The sequence below is a fragment of the Myotis myotis genome, unplaced genomic scaffold, assembly GCF_014108235.1.
Source record: "Myotis myotis isolate mMyoMyo1 unplaced genomic scaffold, mMyoMyo1.p scaffold_m19_p_53, whole genome shotgun sequence".
NCBI classification, from domain to species: domain Eukaryota; kingdom Metazoa; phylum Chordata; class Mammalia; order Chiroptera; family Vespertilionidae; genus Myotis; species Myotis myotis.
Window position 1 is genome coordinate 333,976 of NW_023416361.1, and position 19,730 is coordinate 353,705.

The 19,730-nt window shown below is 56.3% G+C and overlaps 1 protein-coding gene and 1 pseudogene across 5 annotated transcripts in view; one reads left to right on the forward strand and one right to left on the reverse strand.

Moving 5' to 3' along the window:
- POU2F3 (POU class 2 homeobox 3) overlaps positions 1-19,730 on the reverse strand; it is a 101,649-nt gene that overhangs the window by 75,317 nt on the left and 6,602 nt on the right. For all 5 annotated transcript variants that reach the window (XR_004967997.1, XR_004967996.1, XM_036311243.1 and 2 more), the window contains exon 2: positions 17,864-17,932. Coding sequence is in view for 3 of the 5 variants with exons in the window: in XM_036311243.1 (XP_036167136.1) it covers positions 17,864-17,932 (69 nt within the window). In the remaining 2 variants the exon portion in view is untranslated. The remainder of the gene's footprint in view (positions 1-17,863; positions 17,933-19,730) is intronic.
- LOC118657368 lies at positions 13,284-13,461 on the forward strand (annotated as a pseudogene).

Consider the following 19,730-nt stretch of genomic DNA (forward strand, 5'->3'; position numbering starts at 1 on the left):
GTCAAAATAAGGTCACAATTCCCAATCAGGCCACTTCTCAGGAACCTGGTAAACCTCCGGGGAGATGGAGCTGGTGACCAAGCTTTGGAAGCTGGGAAGCATTGTCGTGGGTTCTGGGCTGTTTCTCTAGGCCGAGCCTCGTCCTAGGCCAGGTGCTTGGCACGTTCTGTCCCCTCTGACTGTACTGCCCTTCTCTCCCTAGAAAACACACAACCACCCTCCAAACCCACTCGAATGCCACATCCCCCTTGAAGCTTCTCCAAGCGCAACAGGGGTTTCCTCCTCTGTGTCCACGTCTCTCGTTTCCGCCTCTTAGAGCCCAGGCCACACTGTGCAGAGTCTGTCTGTTTCCCTCGGGAAAGGGTGAGCCCAGGGCCCCTTTGCATCTCCTTGTATGTGGGTTATTAGGTCTTATTCCTCTTTGCACCTGAGGGCCTGAACCTGTCCAGCACAGCGTAGGCGCTGGATGACTGTGTTTGATCCAAATGGCGGAGGAACGGCCACGGAAGCACCGCCGGAGAGCTGAGAGGTGCAGGCCCTCTCGGTGCCTCTGCAGAAGCCTGAACACATTCCATCTCCAAGCTCTCGCTCCTCTTTGGAAGGCAGTGACCACTTGCAGAAAAACAAGGCAGGACACACCCATGGAGACACAGGGACATTATTTTAAAGTCGAAGAACACTGAGGTCCCGCCCCAGAGGGGCCGCGCCTGGCCCAGGCCACACAGCTCAGAGACCTGCGTCAGCATCAAAACCTGGATTTCTCCATCCTTTACTCACACAACTTTCCCAGTAATTGCACTGCATTCACTGTCCAACACAGAGAAAACCGGGGTTAAACGTTAATGAACAGCTTAGAGGGTGAACAGGATAGAGGGTGGTTGAATTTGGGAGTGATTCAAAGCACAGAGTAAGATTCATACCGAAAACTGGATAATGGAGTCAGGATTAGAAAATATTTTGGTAGATTCTAATCAGGGGCCAAAACCAACAAGATAAAATGTAACAGGAATTAGTGCATTCAGGTTTAAAAAGTCACCTCTATAAAGAAAAGATAGGGAGGGTGAACTGCACACTTAGAAATGGTGAAGATGGCAAAAGTTATGTTTAAATTTTATGTTATGTGTTGTTTTGCCCCCAGTAAAAATTAGAAAGGAAAAAAGGAATCTGAAGGTTTTTCTTTTAATTGGGAACTCTGCTTTGACAAGTACCCTAACCCAGAAATCTACTTTTCTAACTTATATTGGGTAGTAAAATGCAATAGTCAAATTACAGTCTGCTCAATAGGACCCGGCCATCCCACGTCTCGGCATATAGCCAAAGAAGATGCGAACAGGCCATTGAAGAGTTAACTACACTTCCATGTTCATTGTAGCGTTACTCAGCAGCCAAAATACGGACACACCATGTGTCCCTCCTCAGATGAACAGACGAAGAAGGAGTGGTACAGCATACATACAATAAAATATTCTTCCACCATGAAAAGTAAGGAAACCCTTCCATGTGCAACAATATGAATGCACCTTGAGGATATTATGTTATACCAGAGGCCCGATGCACGAAATTCGTGCAAGAGCAGGCCTTCCTCCCCCGGCGGCCAGCACCGGCTTCCCTCTGGCACCCGGGACCCGGCTTCCCGCGCAGAGGGAGGCCCCACCCACCTGCTGCAGCCCACCGGCTGGTGGCCTGGGCCTCCCCCTGTGGAGCAATCATGGGGTGATGGCCGAGCCCCTGACCAATCACATCACACCTGCCTTGGCTGGCCTGGCACCAGTGGGGTCATAGCGGAGTCCCGCTGTTCGGCTGTTCGGTTGATTTGCATATTACGCTTTTGTTATTAGGATGAAATAAGCCACACAGAAAAAGACAACAGTGCCGGCCATGCATGCACAGTGTCACTATGTGTGGAATCTAAAAGAAAAAAGTCAGCCTCATAGAGCAGTGGTAGCCAGGGAGGGATGGGAGAAGCTGGTGAAAGGGTGCTGACTTCCAGTAGAAGTGACTAAATTCTGAGGACGCATGGAGACACAGTGACTAGAGTGGCTAACACTGTGTTGTACCATTGAAACTTGCTAAGAGAGTAGAGCTTAAGTGTCCTCACACTCAGAGAGAAAGATAACGAGTGAGGTGATGCAGGAAATAATAGCTAGACGGGAGGACCCTTTCACCAGGTGCACGGGCGTCACCATGATGTGCACACCTTCTCTCACCTGTCAGGTGCTCTATGACGCTGGGAAGAGGCTGTCTGCTACAACCTGAGTTTCTTCACCAATAACCCACCTCACAGCGGAACTACCAATAGAAATAAGCATCGCTGACACACAAGGTGATTAAAAGGTCAAGTATGCATAGTTTAAGAGACTTGACCATTGAGATATCTATATGCCGCCCTGGCCGGTGTGGCTCAGTGGACAGAGTGTTGGCCTGTAGACTGAAGGGTCCCTGGTTTGATTCCGGTCAAGGGCATGTACCTCAGTTGCAGGCGCCTCCCTGACCTGGGCTCTGGTCAGGGCTCCTGCGGAGGCAACCAATCAATGTGTTTCTCTCACATCGATGTTTCTCTGTCTTTCCCTCTCTCTTCCACTCTCCCTAAAAAAAAAGGCAATGGCAAAATATCCTCCGGTGAGGATTAACAACAACAAAAAAACTAAAAAAAAAAAAAGCTGCCTGCTTGTTGTATTTCACATTTTTAAAGAGGCCAACTCTCCAAGAGAATCTAACGCACTTCCCACCTAAAGGACACAGGGCTGCTTCGCTGCTGCTTAGGGCGGGCGACGTGGAATCAAACACGCTGCACCCCCTGAGGGGAGGGAGGGGGAGCTGGGGCCGGAAACACATGCACAAAAAGAGCTCCTGCTGACCGCTCGGTGCCGGCCTGGCACGTGTGGCAGGCACGTGTGGCAGGCGTGTGCACAGGGCCGCGCGTCCGAGCACCAGCGGGCGTGCGGGTCAGTGCAGGTTCCGCCGACAGCATCAGGCCAGGCCAGGCTCCAGTGTTTAAAAGGCCCCAAGCAACTGGGCAAAGAGCATGAAGACCGAGATGGTAGAGAACCCAGATACCACCCACCAGGCAGAGAGGATGCGCAGCTCAGGGGACACGCGCCTGCAGTCCAAACCCTCTGCGGGGAGTGCTGTGAGCAGGAAATGGGCACTTTTTTTTTTTTTTTTATGTGATCATGCTATTATTGTTAAAGAATGAAATGTCTTAGAGATGCATGCTGCCATACTTAGGACTGACATGCAATAATGTCCATAATGTATAAGAAAATGTTCCAGCAACAAGACTGGCAGAAACCTGATGGTTGTTATGAGTAGGCAATGAGTATATGGGGGTCAGTGTATTTGTCTCTACTTTTGCATGTATTTGAAAATGTCTACAATAAGAAGTTAAAAATAAAGTATTTTGCCCTAACCGGTTTGGCTCAGTGGATAGAGTGTTGGCCTGCAGACTGAAGGGTCCCAGGTTCGATTCTGGTCAAGAGGCATGTACCTTGGTTGAGGTCACATCCCCAGTGGGAGGTGTGCAGGAGGCAGCTGATCGATGTTTCTCTCTCATCGATGTTTCTAACTCTCTATCCCTCTCCCTTCCTCTCTAAGAAATCAATAAAATATATTTTTTTAAATAAATAAAAATAAAGTATTTTGCAAAAATGGATAGAGCAAATAAATGTGCCAAATAATAATTATTAGATTATTAATTATATTTGTGAAACTGTGTTCTCTCTTTCCTGTATGTCTGAATTTTTACTTTTCTGTATTTTTATTTTTCAAAATAAAGGTTTTAAAAAACCACTCAATGAGGAAACACTTGAGATCACGTGGCATGGGGCCTCGGACATAGCACGCGCGTAAAGAAACGCCAGTGGGCTTCTCCTTCCTCCCCAAACACGGCCCGGGAGCCACACGGCCATGCCTGCAGCGCAGAGCAGAGCAGCAGCCACGGGAGACGCCTGAGAAGCAGGCTTCACCTCCTCATGCGGAAAACGTGTTCACACGGAGTGTTCCCATCCACGGAGCTTCCGTTGCGAGGAATAGTGAGCAAAGGTTGCTTCGTTCAGGGGTGTCACTGAAGTGCTTGTTTAATTAAGGGGCAAGTTAGCATCAAGAGGGGGTCTCAGGTGACTTCTGAAACTTCTTCCATCTCGGAAGTCTTTTTTTAATAACTTTTTTTATTATTGATTTCAGAGAGGAAGAGGAGAGAGAGCGAGAGAGAGAGAGAGAACGAGAGAGAGAGAGAGACATCAATGATGAGAGAGAATCCTTGATCGGCTGCCTCCTGCACGCTCCCTACTGGGGATCGAGCCAGCAACATGGGCATGTGCCCTTAGACAGGAATCGAACCCGGGCCCTGTCAGTCCACAGGCCGACGCTCTATCCACTGAGCAACACCAGCCAGAGCGATGAGGCGTTCCTATTCACTCCGTTTTAGGTGAAGAAACGGAGCCTCAGCAAGGGTAGAGATAGGTACAAAGTGGCAGAGCCTTTCACGTCTGGGCGGTTTGGGGAGCGATCATCCCGGGGAGACAAACCCACGCCTCCAACGTGGTGAGAGGTCTTCCTCCCACCCGAGCACGGATCCGCTGCTAGCGCCTGAAGACTCGCCAAAGCCCCCACTTAGCACCCCAACCAGCGCCGCCCTGTCCCGCATGGCTCCGTCCATCTGCACTGAAGAGCCTCCGGAGTGAGAGGCAGGGCGGCCGGGAGAGGTACTCCCTGACCTTAGAAAATGACCGTTAGTGACCGAAAGAGAGGAAAGGCCCCGGAATTAGTGGGAGCCCAGGTGCCTAGATGAGCCTCCTGAGGCCAGGATGGACCTAATGCCCAGCAGAGTCCTGATGACAGAGGCCAAGGATGGCTCCTCAGGAGGTGCCTGGGGGTCAAGAGCAGTGTCCACTCTGCCCTCCACTCTACATCGGCAGGCAGGCTGGGGCTGGAGGGACCCCTGTCCCTGGGGAGACAGGCTGGGGCTGGAAGGGCCCCTGTCCCTGGGGAGAAGGACCCCTGTCCCTGGGGCGACAGGCTGGGGCTGGAGGGACCCCTGTCCCTGGGGAGACAGGCTGGGGCTGGAGGGACCCCTGTCCTTGGGGAGACAGGCTGGGGCTGGAAGGGCCCCTGCTAAGCAGATGCAGGAGTCTCCCTGGCACCAGCCCGGCCCCTCGCCCTCAGCTCGAAGGCCCTGATTTGCATGGCTTTGGCAGCGGGGATGTGAGTTTGCCTGGGGAGTAACTTTCTGGGCAAGGGAGGTGGAAGCACAGGAATGAAGAGCTGAGTGAGCAGGATTGTTCACTTCTGCTGTAAACACTGCAGGGCGCTCACTAGGCAAGGCCAGCCTCTCCGGGCTCTGACGGCCCCTCCTCACCAGCTCCCGCCCAGCAGAGCCCTGTGCCTGCCAGGGACATTCTGTGGCCACCTGGCAACTGCCTGGCGCTTGCTGGGACAGCAGTGACTGAAGTCACCAGATCCTTGGAGACACTGCTGGGCAGCCAGCCACACCCAAGGCCCCCAGTGCGGCCACTCACACCTGTGGACACAGCTGTCCAGGACCCCATGGACATAGTTGCTTTCCTATGACTTGAGAGTCCACCTAGGAGCTGGGAAGTACTGCCCAGTGGTCAGAGCTCTGTAGGACAATACAGGAAAACTTGCTTTCCACACGACTCCGGGCCAGTGGCTTACTTTCGGTGGCCTTCAGTTTCCCTCGAGTATGAAAACACAACAGGGTCTGCATTCCTGCCCCCGAGGGGTGAGGGCCCAGGGAAGCTGAGGAGCAGGACCAGGAGACCCAGGGTGGGCGGCTGCCCGAGGAGCCGGGGGCCTGGGTGTCAGTCCCCACCAGCTGTGTCCTGGCCAGGTCACCTCACCTCCAGGCCGCAGGCAGCAAGGGCACCCAGCAGCCTCCTGCAGCCAGGCCTGGAGGACTCCGGGGACCCGCCCCCTTCCCTTTTCCTTTCCCTAAGCTCAGTGCTCAGTGCTCAGTGCTCAGCGCTCAGTGCTCAGCGCTCAGGCCTTGCTCTCCCTCCTGCCCAGCCTCTCGGCTTCCTCTCCCGCTAGACGGCTGTGGGTTTGGGTGTTCGTGATGTAAAGCCGTGAAAACTGACAGACTCAGGCTTCCCGACACGTGGCCTCTATGAGCGTCCTGGTGACCTTTCCACGTGTTTGGTCACAAGATGGACCTGAGGCCTTGCGTCTCCCACAGAACCGTGTGGTGCAGGCCATGGCGGACAGGGCTCCCGCGCCCCTTTGCTCAGAGGACCCCGCCTCCCCCCAGCACCCCTTCGATACATGGAAGGTACCTCACCACCACCTTCTAAGTTTTTAAGGAAATATGGTCCCTATTCCTCTCCGTCTGAGCTACAGAAGGGACCCTCGGGCTCCCCGCTTGGCCCCCTTCTCTCCGGGGGACACACACTGGCACGCAGTCAGCACAACTGCCCAGGCGCCTCACGGTCAGGGCCGAAGTGAGGAGCATCCTTGGGAGCCGTGCAGGTTCCAGAAAGCGAGGCCCGGGGCCAGGCCACACGCAGCGGATGCGGCAGGAGAGCCATTCCCCACCCCAGTCGGAACTCCTCGTACCCCAAACACCCACCTTCAGCCCGGCCGTGGCTCAGGGGTTGAGTGTCGGCCCAGAACCAAGAGGTCGCTGGTTCAATTCCTGGTCAGGACATACTCCTGGGTTGTGGGCTCGATCCCCAATAGGGGGCGTGCAGGAGGCAGCCGATCATGATTCTCTCTCATCAATGTTCCCATCTCCCTCTCTCTCCCTCTCTCTATAAAATCAATAAAAACAGCCCTAACTTGTTTGGCTTGGTGGGTAGAGCGTCGGCCTGCGGACTGAAAGGTCCCAGGTTCGATTCCGGCCAAGGGCATGTACCTTGGTTATGGGCACATCCCCAGTGGGGGGTGTGCAGGAGGCAGCTGATCAATGTTCCTCTCTCATTGATGTTTCTAACTCTCTATCCCTCTCCCTTCCGCTCTGGGAAAAATCAATAAAAACATTTAAAGAAAAAAAAGAAATCCACCTTCAAAGGAACCTGAGGGGGGCAGGGAGGGGGGCTGCCCCAGCACCCACCCTCAGAGAAGCAGGAACCAATCCCTGAGCTCCACGTCGAGGCCCACCTCCCTCCATAACAGCCCAAGGGCCTTTGGACGGGCAACTTCAGACCAGCACCCCTCTACCCCTTGAGAGAGAAGAGGTTCCAAGGGGTTCAAGGTCAGTAAGAGACCAGCTGCCTGTATCCTCACCTCTTCCCAGGTGCAGTGGGGCAAGCAGAGGGTGCGGGGCGGGAGGCGACGGGGGAGCTCTGGGGCAGGGGCCTGCAGTCAGGCACCCAGATGCCATGTGGCTCCCAGGGGCATGTGTGTAGAAGCTCAGGTGAGAGATGTCAGCTCCCGTTTGCAGAGCAGCCCACACTTGCGCAAGCTGCGCTAACACGGCCTCCTTTCATCATTTCTCGGGCTCCTAGTCTGCAGCTGAGGAAGCCCGCACCGGGCAGGGGGGAGGGAACGTGCCTGGCGCCCAGGACCTGGCCTCGGACGGATGGCAGATGCGCAAGCTTATTCCTCTGCTTTGCACTCTCAGGCCTCACTCCCGGGAGCTCTCTGCAGAGGGCCCTTCCCTCAGTGGAGTGACCACCAGGGTGCCGTCTCCCCGCTCTGGGCCCAGGTGCCTGGGCTGTAGGGGCCACTGCTGAGGGATGAGGGTGAGGAGGGGGAAGCTTTGTCCGCAAACAAAAAACAAAACAAAACAAAGGGTGGAGGGCTCCCTGAGGTGGGGAAGGGCTCCTGGAGGAGCCTCAGCGCCAGCCTCGCCCGCGGTGGCCTTGGGAAAGTCATCCCCCTTTGCTGACCCCACGCTCCTGCCCGTAAACTAGGAGACCAGGCCCAGATCAGAGCATTTTAAAACATTTTGGCAGCAAAACACTGTTTTCAAATAATAAGAACTAATTACTAGCTGACGTGTATTAAGGATTTACTACGCACCACGCTCTGTAGTGAACATTTTACACACATGACAGCATTTATCCTCCCCACCCTGTGAGTAGGTGCCCCATTAACCCCATTACACAGATGAGGAGGCCGGAGCCTCAAAGGGCTCATACCTGCCCAGGGCTACTGATTAGTAAGTCACTGAGTACAGACTGAAAGCCCCTTAATCTCCAAAATATACAGGGAACTCATGCACCTGAACAAAAGGAAGACAAACAATCCAATTAAAAATGGGCAACGGACCTAGATAGATACTTCTCCAAAGAGAACGTACAGAAGGCCAAGAGACACATGTAAAAATACTCAAAGTCCCTGATCATCAGAGAGATGCAAATCAAAACAACCATGAGGTACCATCTCACACCTGTCAGAATGGCTACCATCAACAAATCAACAAATGACAAGTGCTGGGGAGGATGTGGAGAAAAGGGAACCCTCGTGCACTGCTGGTGGGAATGCAGACGGGTGCAGCCACTGTGGAGAACAGTATAGAGTTTCCTCAAAAATTAAATATGGAACTGCTGTTTGACCCAGTGATTCCACTTCTAGGAATATATCCCAAGAAACCAGAAACACCAATCAGAAAGGACATATGCACCCCTATGTTCGTAGCAGCACAATTCACCATAGCTGAGATCTGGAAACAGCCTAAGTGCCCATCAGCAGATGAGTGGATTAAAAAGCTGTGGTACATCTACACAATGGAATACTACGCTGCTGTAAACAAGAAGGATCTACTACCATTTGCAGCAGCATGGAGGGGCCCGGCGAGCATTATGCTGAGGGAAATAAGCCAGTCAAAGGCAAGTATCCCATGATCTCAGTCACATGTGGAATCTAATGAACCCAATAAACTGATGACCAAGAACAGACCCAGAGCCACAGACGCATGAAGAGACTGCTAAACCTCAGAGGGAAGGCAGGGGAGGGCGGGAAGAGCTCAACCAATGAACCTGTATGCATAGGTGACCACCCGTGGACACAGACAATGGGCTGTGGAGGGTGGGGGGTCGGTGCAGGGGATGGGAGCGGCTGGAAGAGGCTAATGGGGGAAAGGAGGGCCTGTGTAATGCTTTCAACAGTAAAGACTTTTTTTTTTTAAAGAAAGAAACTGAAACCCATGTCCACACTACCATGCTATCTCCAAATACCCCTCACCCGGAGTCGCTGCAGAAACTCTGCAGGAGGGGCCTTGGGCCCCCCAGCACTGACACCCCTCTACCCCTCTCCCCCCCACCCCGGCTCCAGAGAGCCTGCCACTCTCAGCACTGGGTCCTGGAGGAGCGGGGGAACTGCTCTCTCCTCCTTCCTGAGAAGGGAAGGCCACTGGGCTCGGATGGGCCCCAGGAGCCCACACTGGCTGAGGGGAAAGACCCCTCCACTGGGGGGCTCCTGGTGGAGTGACCACTAGCTCTGGTAGCAGCTCCTGGAGCCCTTAGCTTCCTGCTCCCACACACAGTGCGGGTGAGTGTGGCCTCGAGCCGAGCGGCGGGCACTATGCTTCCCCACCCACAGCCAGGACGCTGAGCAGGGCTGGGCCTGAGCAGAGCGGCTGGGACCTGAAGGCAGGCTCCGGCCCCAAGGTCCAGGGGCTCAAGGACTGCACCTCGGGCAGCTGAAGTCAGGTGCCCTTCCCCACCAGCAGAGGAGCGGGAGGTGAAGCAGTGCACACCATCACAGTCTTACACATTCCGAGGTGTGTGCCAGGAGCTGCGTGTGCTCGGCAATCGCACACCTGAGAGCTAAAAGGGCCTCAGACACCCTCACGTCAGACCCACGCCCAGTGCCCACCCTCAGGTCCCAAGACGGGACGCTGACTTGTGCACGGGCACAGATTAGCGGGGGAGGTGAACTCAGGATCACCGGTCCTCACACCTCCTCGGCCATTCGAGACTGTCCTAATCCCACAGCCCCCGGGAGGTGGGCCTGAGCCCAGAACTGGAGCTCGCTCCCTCCGTGGTCTTCACGCCCGAGCTCCCTCAGGTCACTGGGAGGTAAAATGAGTCCTGGGACCGGAAGGGATGGAGCCCAGCTGGTTGTTCCTAAGACGCAGCCTCACCTGACCCCCAGCCGGTCTCGGGGCCTCAGAGAGGGCGTGGGGGACCCGCCCAGGGCCGCTTCCCTGTAACAACCCAGCGGGCAGACGTTTGCCAGCGCTTAACCCCGCAGCCCAGGCCGCCCTCCCAGAGAAAACCTTCATCGGGCTCATTTGAATTTCAAAAGACCTCTCCCTCTTCCCCTCTCTGCCCCACAGGCTCGGAGGCAGGAATATGGAAATTCACCCTGAAGTATGGAAATCACCTCCCTATGCAAATCAGCCACAGGCCCCTCTTCGGGGCCACCACTGAACTGCTTCTCTTTCCAGCAGCTCTTGGGGGTCCCTGGCTCCCGCCTGAGCGGGCACCGGAAGGGGCTGGTGGGTGGGAAGAATGTCGGCAGAAGGCAAGCAAGTGGGGTGCCCCTAACCCAGGTGCCCAGCCAGGCCCACATGGGCCAGGCCACCTGCCTGCACACCTGACAAACCTAGACCAGGCCACTCAGGCTCGGCCAAGGGCTGTCCCTCCCCCGCAGGGCGAATCCCAGGCCTGGCTGGTGGGAGAGCAGAGCTGGGGGACATGCCCTCCTCCTGGGGCAGGAGAGGGGAGGCCTGGGGTCTTCCTGGTGCCAGGGCAGGAGGTGACCGCACAGCTGAAACCTGTATGTAAAACGTCATGCAAATGAGCATCTATTATTCTCTGAGTCAATAGCACGGGGCTATTAGCAGAGGCCTGGGGACAAGGCCTGAGCCCCGCCCCCCAGTCTCTCAGGGCCCTGCTGCTACCCAAGGAGGCCCCACCCCCAGCATTCGTCCATGGAGGTGCCAAGGGGGCCTCCGAAGAGCCAGTGGCTGAAGTCCCCAGAAGTGAATTCAGCCTTTGCGGGTCTCTTCGTTCTCTGACCCTGGCCGCCCTCCAGACCCTGAGGTTCCCGTGAGGGGGACGCAGCCTGGGCTGGGCTGGGCTGGGCCGACCTCACCCAGCTGCCCTTTGGAGGGTGCTGAGCTGGCTCTTACCCACGCCTCCCAACCCAACTAGCCCTACCCTAACCGTGGGCATCTGGGCACAGCCCTGGCTGGGGGACACCCTCCACTGGGTGCTGGCTGAGCCTCCAGTCCCATTTCTCTGCCCCTCCGAACCCCTCAGACCTGAGCTGCCTGGACCAGGAGCACTGCCAGTGGGCACCCGAGTTTCCTCCAAGCGTTGTTTTGTTTTGTTTTTTGTTTTTTTTAATCCTCACCTGAGGATATTTTCCCATTGATTTTAGAGAGAGTAGAAGAGAGAGGGAGAGACAGAGAGAAACATAAATGTGAGAGAAACACATTGATTGGTTGCCTCCTGCACGTGCCCTGACCAGGGCCCAGGGCCCAGGCTGGGGAGGAGCCTGCAACAGAGGTACATGCTCTTGACTGGAATCGAACCCGGGACCCTTCAGTCTGCAGGCCAACGCTCTGTGCACAGAGCTAAACCGGCCAGGGCTCCCGAGGGTTCTGATTTTGTGAGTGAGTCTGTGTGTGTCTCTGTCTGTCTGTCTGTCTGTGAGCTTAAAGGAGGGGGCAGAACAAAACAGACGTGCATTTCAGTTGCCTGGATTTGGGCCGTTCCTCATGATCCTGAGATGCACCCTGATTTGGCTGCTCATTTCACTTTAAATTCTTTCCTGCTCTTTTCCACACCAGGGGGTCATCCCCCGCCCCCCCCTTCCCCCCGCACTGTTTCTTGAGGAGGAGGGGGACCCAAGAGACAAGGCATTTACTCAGGGCTGTGGGCGGGTGCAGCCCTGGGCCTAGTGAAGGGCTGGGGCCCTGGCTGCCCTGGCCGCCCTGGCCATGTCTCTGGAAGCTGCTCAACACCTTGTCTCACCTGAGTGTGGGATTGGCACTCCAGCCCTGCCAACAGGATAGCCCGGAGCCCCTCCCCTGTGGGGACCCCCCCTCCCCTGCCGGGACCCCCCCTCCCCTGCCGGGACCACCTCCCCTGCTGACTCCCTCCCCTGCTGACCCTCTCTCCTCACACCAGTGCCCACAGCGGGAGGAAGAGGAATGTTGAGGCCCTCAGATGCACCGGGAAAGGGCTCTCCTTTCTTACTGGTTTAAATTTTATTTCCATCGCCATTTCCCTTCTCTGCCCTCCTCCTCCGCGCCCAGGCCCCTCGCTGCTGTGGAAGGGGCGACTGGGACCCACCTGCTGGCTCCCCGCACCCGCATCCAGGCTGCGCTGCGAGCTGTCTCTCTGGGAAGTGGGACTTAGAAATGGCACGAGCACCCAGTACCAGCTAGTGGCTCTCCCGTGGGTGCAGGGGACCGGTGGGTCCTGTTGAGCAGACGGCGGGTGCAGGCCGCGCGCCAGCGGACCAGGCACTGGGCTCGGACCGCCGGAAGTCAAGCGGCCGGTGCTCCCGGCAGTGCCCGGAGGAAGAAGCCCGCGGAGCTCAGGCTGGTAGGAGAGACGTGGCCGCCCGCCCGGCCCCTGCACTGTTCCTTCCCGTGCTTCTGGGGCCAAAGAGAGGGCAGCCGGGTGCAGGAGGGGCACTGCCTTCCAGAGGCCCCGGGGGAAGAGCCGCTGGTCCCCATGGACGGCCCAGCCCACAGCCCTCTGAGCCACAGGGCCCTGCCTGGTCTGCCCTACGGGCGTCTATGAACGAGAAGTAGAGGTTTGCCCTGGTGGGTGTGGCTCAGTGGATAGAGCGTCGGCTGTGGACTGAAGGGTCCCGAATTCGATTCCAGTCAAGGGCACGTACCTCGGTTGCAGGCACCTCCCCGGCTTGGGCCCTGGTCAGGGTGCGTGCAGGAGGCAGCCCATCGATATGTCGCTCTCACATCGATGTGTCTCTCTTTTTCCATCTCCCATGCTCTCTAAAAATCAATGGGCATGTCCTCAGGCGAGGACTGACAGCAGCAGGGAAGTAGCTGGGAGCTGGGCGGCGCGGAGGGTTCTGCGGCTGGTTTATGGGCTCAGCTCTCTGGGGGCCTCAGGCAGACGGGGCCTGGCTCCCAGGCTGCTCCCGCGTCTCCCGCACACAGGGCTGCACCCGAGGCCTGGGAGGCCAAGGGGCCTCATCTCCGTCACAGGCCCCGGAAACCAGGCGGGAGGAAAGCCCTGGCGTGGGAGGGCGACCCAGAGGCCTGGCTCGTGCTGCAGCAGGAGGGCCTCGGTGAGAGAGGAGAACGACTTCCAGGCCTGAGGAGGATATTGTATAAGAACAGAGGGGATAAATGTGATGGGAAAATAAAATCATAAAAGAACAGAACAGATGGCCAAGAGACACCGCGGCATTAGCTTTTCTTAATAAGCGGGAAACACATAGGGCCCTGCCCGTGATGTACGGTCCCTTTCCACACGGTGGAGAGAAAGCCGGGCCTTGAGTCTGCACCTGCGTATTCCTACACCTTCTCAGTCCTGTGGACGATGACTGAGGAGAAAAACCATGCAGGAAACATCTAGAAAAAGAAAAAGAAAAAGAAAAAGAAAGAAAGAAAAGAAAAGAAAAGAAAAAGAGAAAAAGAAAAGAAAAGAAAAGAAAAAGAGGGAAAAAACAGCCCCAAGAACAGTACATTTTTTCATTTTCCAGGGATGGTTTTGAAATGTCTCCAGAGGAGAGAGAGGTGTGGACAAGATGTCCGCTCAGAATCCCTAACCCCAAGTCTTCGTATCAGCGCCCCCGGCCCACGTCTGCATGGGGCGAAGCTGGCACAGGTCGAGGCACAGGGTCAGTTACCAGGCTCCAACCCCAGGGCCCACCTGGCTCACCCCTCCCTCCTGCTCCTGCAGCCCCTTCGCCTGCCCGCCCACCGCCGGCGAGACACCCAGGCCAGCGCAGCAGGCAGGTCCCACATCTCTCAGCGACGGGGCTGGGCTAGTCTCCTGAATGTTCCTGATAATCACCAGCCTGATGATAGGTCGCATTTGTGCTGCTCTTAATCCTCACCCGAGGGTGTTTCCATTGGGTTTTAGGGAGAGCGGAGAGAGAGACATCGATGTGAGAGAGACACATGGACTGGTTGCCCCCGCACACACCCCAACCAGGGCCTGGGCCGGGAGGAGCATGTGTGTGTGCGTGCACGTGTGTGTGCATGTGTGTGCGTGTGCATGCATGTGTGTGTGCATGTGTGTGCACATGTGTGCCTGCCTGTGCGGGCGCACGTGTGTGTGTGTCTCGCGCGTGCACAGGCCTCCTTAGGAAGAGCTGCCAATAGGAGACCTTTGCACTCCCCCCAGCTCCGCAGGCTCCCAAGGACGCCCTGGGTGTCCCTTGCTGTCAGCCCTCGAAAGGCCTGCTTCCCTGGGCGAGTGGGTGGATGGAGAAGCCACCCTCTCCCCAGCCTCTGCCTGCTCCTGCCACCCCGCCTCTGGGCCCTGAGGAGGCTCCTGGGGACTTGGCAGGGGGAGCGGGGGGGGGGGTGCTGCAGTGCTGGACTGAGAAGGACCTTCTAGTCTTGGGTCAGATGGTCCTTCTCTCCCTGGGACCCTGGAGAATCACCAGCCTCTGGGCTCCCCTACAGCTCCTGGCCGTTTCCTCTTCACACGGAAAGCTCAAGTGTGGAGTGAGGAGACTTTCTGCCCAGATTCCCCAAACAGCTGCTCGCCTGAGTGGCCGGTCCGAGTGTGGGGCAGGCGTCAGTCCCTCTCCCGCACAGACCGGACAAGTGGACAAGGGCCACCTCAGGCATCTGCTCCACTGTCATCTGAGCTGCGGGTGGGCAGGGCTGGTGCCTCGCGAGGCTGGGGCAGGAGAAGAGAAGGGAGAGAGAGTTCTCTCAGGGGCCAGGTCTCACCCTCCACGGAAGGGGAGTGAGTGGCCCAGCCCTGCCCCGTCTCCCCAAGGACCTGGCCCCCCGCGGGCGGGCACTGCCTCTGGAGCGAGACCCGCCCACTTTCCAGGGCTGGACGCCCCTCTCTCCTGTCACTCTCATCTCCCTGCTTCTCTCTCTCTCTCTCTCTCTCTCTCTCTCTCTCTCTCTCTCTCTCTCATCTCCGGTTCCCCCGTGCTAGTCCCCAGTCTTCCCACCACCACCTTTGGCTACAGAGTCCCTAGGAAGACCAGGTTTCCTTTGTCATTTGCTAGGTGTGGGGTCCTGGGGCGGGCGGGCGGGCGGGCGTGTGAAGGGGCTGCAGGAGCAGGAGGGAGTGGTGGGAAAATCACCACCCCACGCCCTCACCTGCCAAGTGGGGACCTCGTCTCCCTGCAGGGGACTGAGCCGACCGTCTCTGTCCTCTCCTCACTGTGCGGGCAGCTGGGACCAGTGTGGTCAGACGAGTGGGCTCGCTGCAGGGGTGCATGGGGCTCAGTCACCTCTGGGAGCTTGTGGAATGCGTTGGGCATCTCCTTACCAAGCACTCCAGTGAGCCCCGATGCAGGGAGCATGCAGCAGGGGGTGTGGGGGTGACGGAGAGGACAGTGCAGAAATCCAGAAACAGCTCGCTCCAGCCTCTGCTGGGGTGGGAAGGACGGACGGGCGGGGCGGGGCCTTCCCTGGCCCTAGAGCTGTCACTCTCTGAGATCTGGGCAGCTGACCCTCCACCTGCGACTCCCAGACAGGCAGGACGAGAGGGAAAAAGACTTGTCTTGCCCCATCCCTTCCAACCAGGCGTCTGTGTCTGGGCCTGGTAGTGCTTGCCCGGGGCCCTGGCCGTCTGGGCCTGTGAGGATGGGGAAAGGCCTCCTCTTCCCAGCTGCCCCCAAACCTGTGCCCTGTGGGGCTTTCACACAGCACAGAAGGCGCCCTGGGGCACAGGGCTTTCTAGGTCACCTCTGTTTATAGTTCCTTTAAACCCAGACACAAACCACCTCTTCCTTCATGCCCTGCTGGGAGGAGGAATCTGCCTCTTAAAACCCCAAAGAAAGCCATTAACCCAGGCTGGTAACCATGGTGACGCATAATAAGCTCCTCTGTAAGAACTGAGTCACAGTGGCTTTCCAGGAAGTGTGGTTGCTTAATTAGTGACCTCTTTTTTCTCGCCCTGGAAAACATGCAGCAATTTGATGATCACCTAATACGGGTGCTCCAGCCGCTGAGCTGGGCCCCGAGGAGGGAAAGGCTCCAAGGGGAAGTGCTGGCAGCGTGGATTCATGGTCTCCTTGGAGTCCAGGAGCCACACACAAACCTTTACTGAAGGTGAAAGGAGAAAGACCACTCTCTGGGGCCGACCTGCTTGGCAGAAATGAAGGGGAGAAGGGCCCCCAGCTGGCCGCAGCCCCAAAGCGCCCGTATTACCGGGTCACAGAATCCCAACAATGCCATTCAGGTAGCGATGGTCTCAGCCGCCATGAGCCGAGCCCGGTGCTAAGGCCTTACACGCCCTCCGCCGGCTCTCAGCCAGTCTTGAGGATGTGCACGAGCTGTCCCTTCACAGGACGGGGAGGCTAAATCCACGTATCGGATCACACACCGAGAAGTGCAGAGCTGCGATTCCCACCCGCTCTGTCCAAGCCTAAGCCCACTGCTCCAGGCCACCTGCTCCTGCCCCCCTGGAGGCACAGTGGCTGGGCTCGGGTCGCACACTGATTGGCAGTAACCCTGAGATGACGTCAGATTCCGAGTCTCAACCTATGTTCAACCTGGATTCTTTCTCCTTCGACTGTCTGTCCCCAGCTCCACAGTCCCCGAGAGGAGGCCAGCCTCGCTCAGACTGTCAACACCTCCTCTGTCCACCCCCACCCCGGGGAGCGGAGCCCTGACTCTCCTAGCCACCCCCCCCCCCCGGTTTTTCTCTAGGACAGTGTTTCAGAGCCAGGACCGTGCCCTTCTCCAGCTGGACTGGCTTTAAGGTCTCGTTGGAGTTCCTGAGGTTGGAAAGAACTGCCTTCTCAATGGGAAAGACGGGTCTCACCCCACAGAACCTCAGGAAATCATACAGCTAGTGAATCACCTGCAAAACAGATGCACGGGCCCGCTCGCCCAGCTCAGCTGTCTCCATACGAAGCCAATGAGCAGCCTCCACGCTGCTGTGCAAACAGACACTGTTTCAGTATGAAATTGGGGGCAGAAATTGAACAGAGAATGCATCCTGCAGATGCCCCGCCCACAAGAACCCCGTTATTTTATCCCTTACCCAGTCTTTTAGCTTCAAGAATGGAACTGGACGGTACCTGGAGACCTGCCTGAAGACTGGGAAGGTATTTCACTCTGGGGTCACCAATTCCTTTCCATTTCTAATGTCTGCATCTCCAATGACCCAGATGAAAGGCTAATTGAAGTCTTGTTGGGATGCTATTAAAGTTATTTGGTGGGGTTACAATTCATACTCATGTTTCTTTAAGTTATTTTTAATTATATGGAGCTTTCAAAGCAAGGCATGAACTAGAGAGTTAAAAGCTGGCAGGTCTGAAACTTTCTTCCCATTCTCCCTGCCTCTCTTTCTTCTTCACACAGCAAAGGCTTCCCTCCGCGAGTCCTCACACCCACAGCTTCACCTTCTCCAGTTCCTGCCTCTGCACACGGGTCTTGAGGACCAATGAGAAATCGGGGTGAGGGGGGAAGGCTCTGGTCTCCATGCTGAAGACAGCACCTGCCGGGAACACGCCTGCTGCCTTAGGGGGCTGGAGTGGAGCATCAAGACATGAACCTCCTCCCTGACTTTTTTGTTTTGTTTTTAAGGGTCTGGCCTTCTTCTAGCCAAGTTCCAGAGGTTCGTCCCACTGCAGATCAAGGTGTACGGTTCAAAGGCTCACCTCGGGTCTTACCCATGTCCCCAGGGAGTGCCTTCGTTCCCTGGGGCCCACCTTCTGGGTCTGATTGGCTAAACGACCAAGTGAGAACAGATACCATGTTGTTGGAAGATTTTCAACAACTCTCTCACACTCTGCTTTCCTGCCCCATCCCCAGAAGAGAAGACCTTCTTACCTGTGTCCACCTGGCTGAGGGCACCGTGACCATCTGTGGAATCGGCTACGTCCCCGCTCATCTTGATATCTGTAGGGAAAGCACAGCTGATTTCAACAACAGGTCATGCTTTCTCTTGCTATGACATATGTGGCTTTAACCAAACAGCAAAAGTGAATGTGTAATTTACAACAAACATCCGACTTTCAGATTCCTGGTTTCTGGACCCACAGCCATTAGAATATTCATAAGGTCCGGGTACACCTCTCCTCCTTCCACACTTGCCGCCCTTCCCTGGCCTCCCTCCCCTTCCTCCCAGGCTCCCAGGGGTTGCTCACCTCATATTATTTATGGTCATTCCCTTCCATCACCAAGCTCCGTGGGAAACATGTAACAAGGGGAGGGGTAGAACGGGGGTGGGAGAGAACTCTTGCCATTCTCCATCCTCATTTGCTTTTGGATTTGGGGAATTTATTTTACTTGTTAAAGTTGCATAAGAAGTAGCCATCTTTCCTTCTCCCCCCGTAATAACCCTCTCCTGCAAGGTAAGAGTACCTTGAACTAAGGCATCACCTTGTCACCTCTCTTCTCCGATTCCTGCCTCTGGACCTCAGAGGTCAGCAGCCACTCCCTAGGAATGAAACCCAGCTCTTTCGGAGTCTCCCTGGAGAGCCTGTCCTTCAAGGTCCTTCCCTTCCCTCCTACACGTCCAGAGCGCCTGGGGACACAGGCCCCACAGGCGGGTCTGGACCTCCCAGGAAGAGAAAGCCTAGCAAGGCCCATCTCAGCTCCCTGGGCTGTGGGTTTGCCTCTCTGTCCTGCTCCATTTCAATAAACTAAACATTAACCCCAAAGACAGCTGCCAGCACCTATGAGGCCCCCAAGTGAACTCCAGAGTCAGGAGAGAGAAGGAAAGAGGCATTTCAGCCTCACTCTCTCAACTACGCTCCTTAGTAAACACCCAGAAGAATCTATAATAATAAAAGTGTAATATGCTAACTAGACCGAACGACCTTCTAGACGAAGCGGGGCTGTGAAGGAAGCCCAGGTCACGGGTGCCTGCCGGCGGTCGGAGGAAGGAAGGCCTACTCTTGCACGAATTTCGTGCATCAGGCCTCTAGTATTTTATACAAATCACGTGGATCCTCACCCCACCTCTTCTCTGGGACAGCATTTTAACTCTTTCAAACCAGATCAAGTCTCCATGAGCCAATTTGCATACCTGCTTCACCAGCCAATCCCAGGTAAGCAGACAGTATTCATTTGCATACCTGGCTCACCAGCCAATCCCAGGTAAGCACACAGTATTCATTTGCATGAGGTCATGAGCAGTTGGCAGTCTGGCCATAATCAGGATGCAGGGGAAAGGGGGACCACTTCTCCAGGGCAAGTGGGAGCAACCTGCTCATTTGAGGGGCAGGAGCAATAATGTGTGTGGCTCTGGCAGACATTTACACTGTGGCCCTGGGGCTGCAGTGACTACAGGCCAGCAGGGTTGACTTCCCTGCCTAGCCAAACAGAGATGGGGAGTCCAGAGGCTCTCCAGCCCTTAGGACATCCCAGAAGCCAGGGAGACCGCAGCCACGCCCTGCCACCTCTCCCGTGCACTGCACTGAGGAGGGCATCTCCTGAGCCCGAGTCCTTTCTGCTGCAGTTGGAACTTCTCCGTCGAGTCTGTTCTGCATGAAGTCGCAGACTGACTAGTGCAGGGCACTTGGGCACATCTGCAAAGGGCTCTGGGCTGCTCGCCTTGGTGCCAAATTGGGCTCTGCTTCACCCCCTAAGCACTGCCCCGGAGCTGGGCCTGGCCTAACAGAGTGCTCAGCCCTTGCCCACCCACAGGGATTCCTTGGCAGCGCTGAGAAAAAGTCGGCGGCTGCTGGGGGGC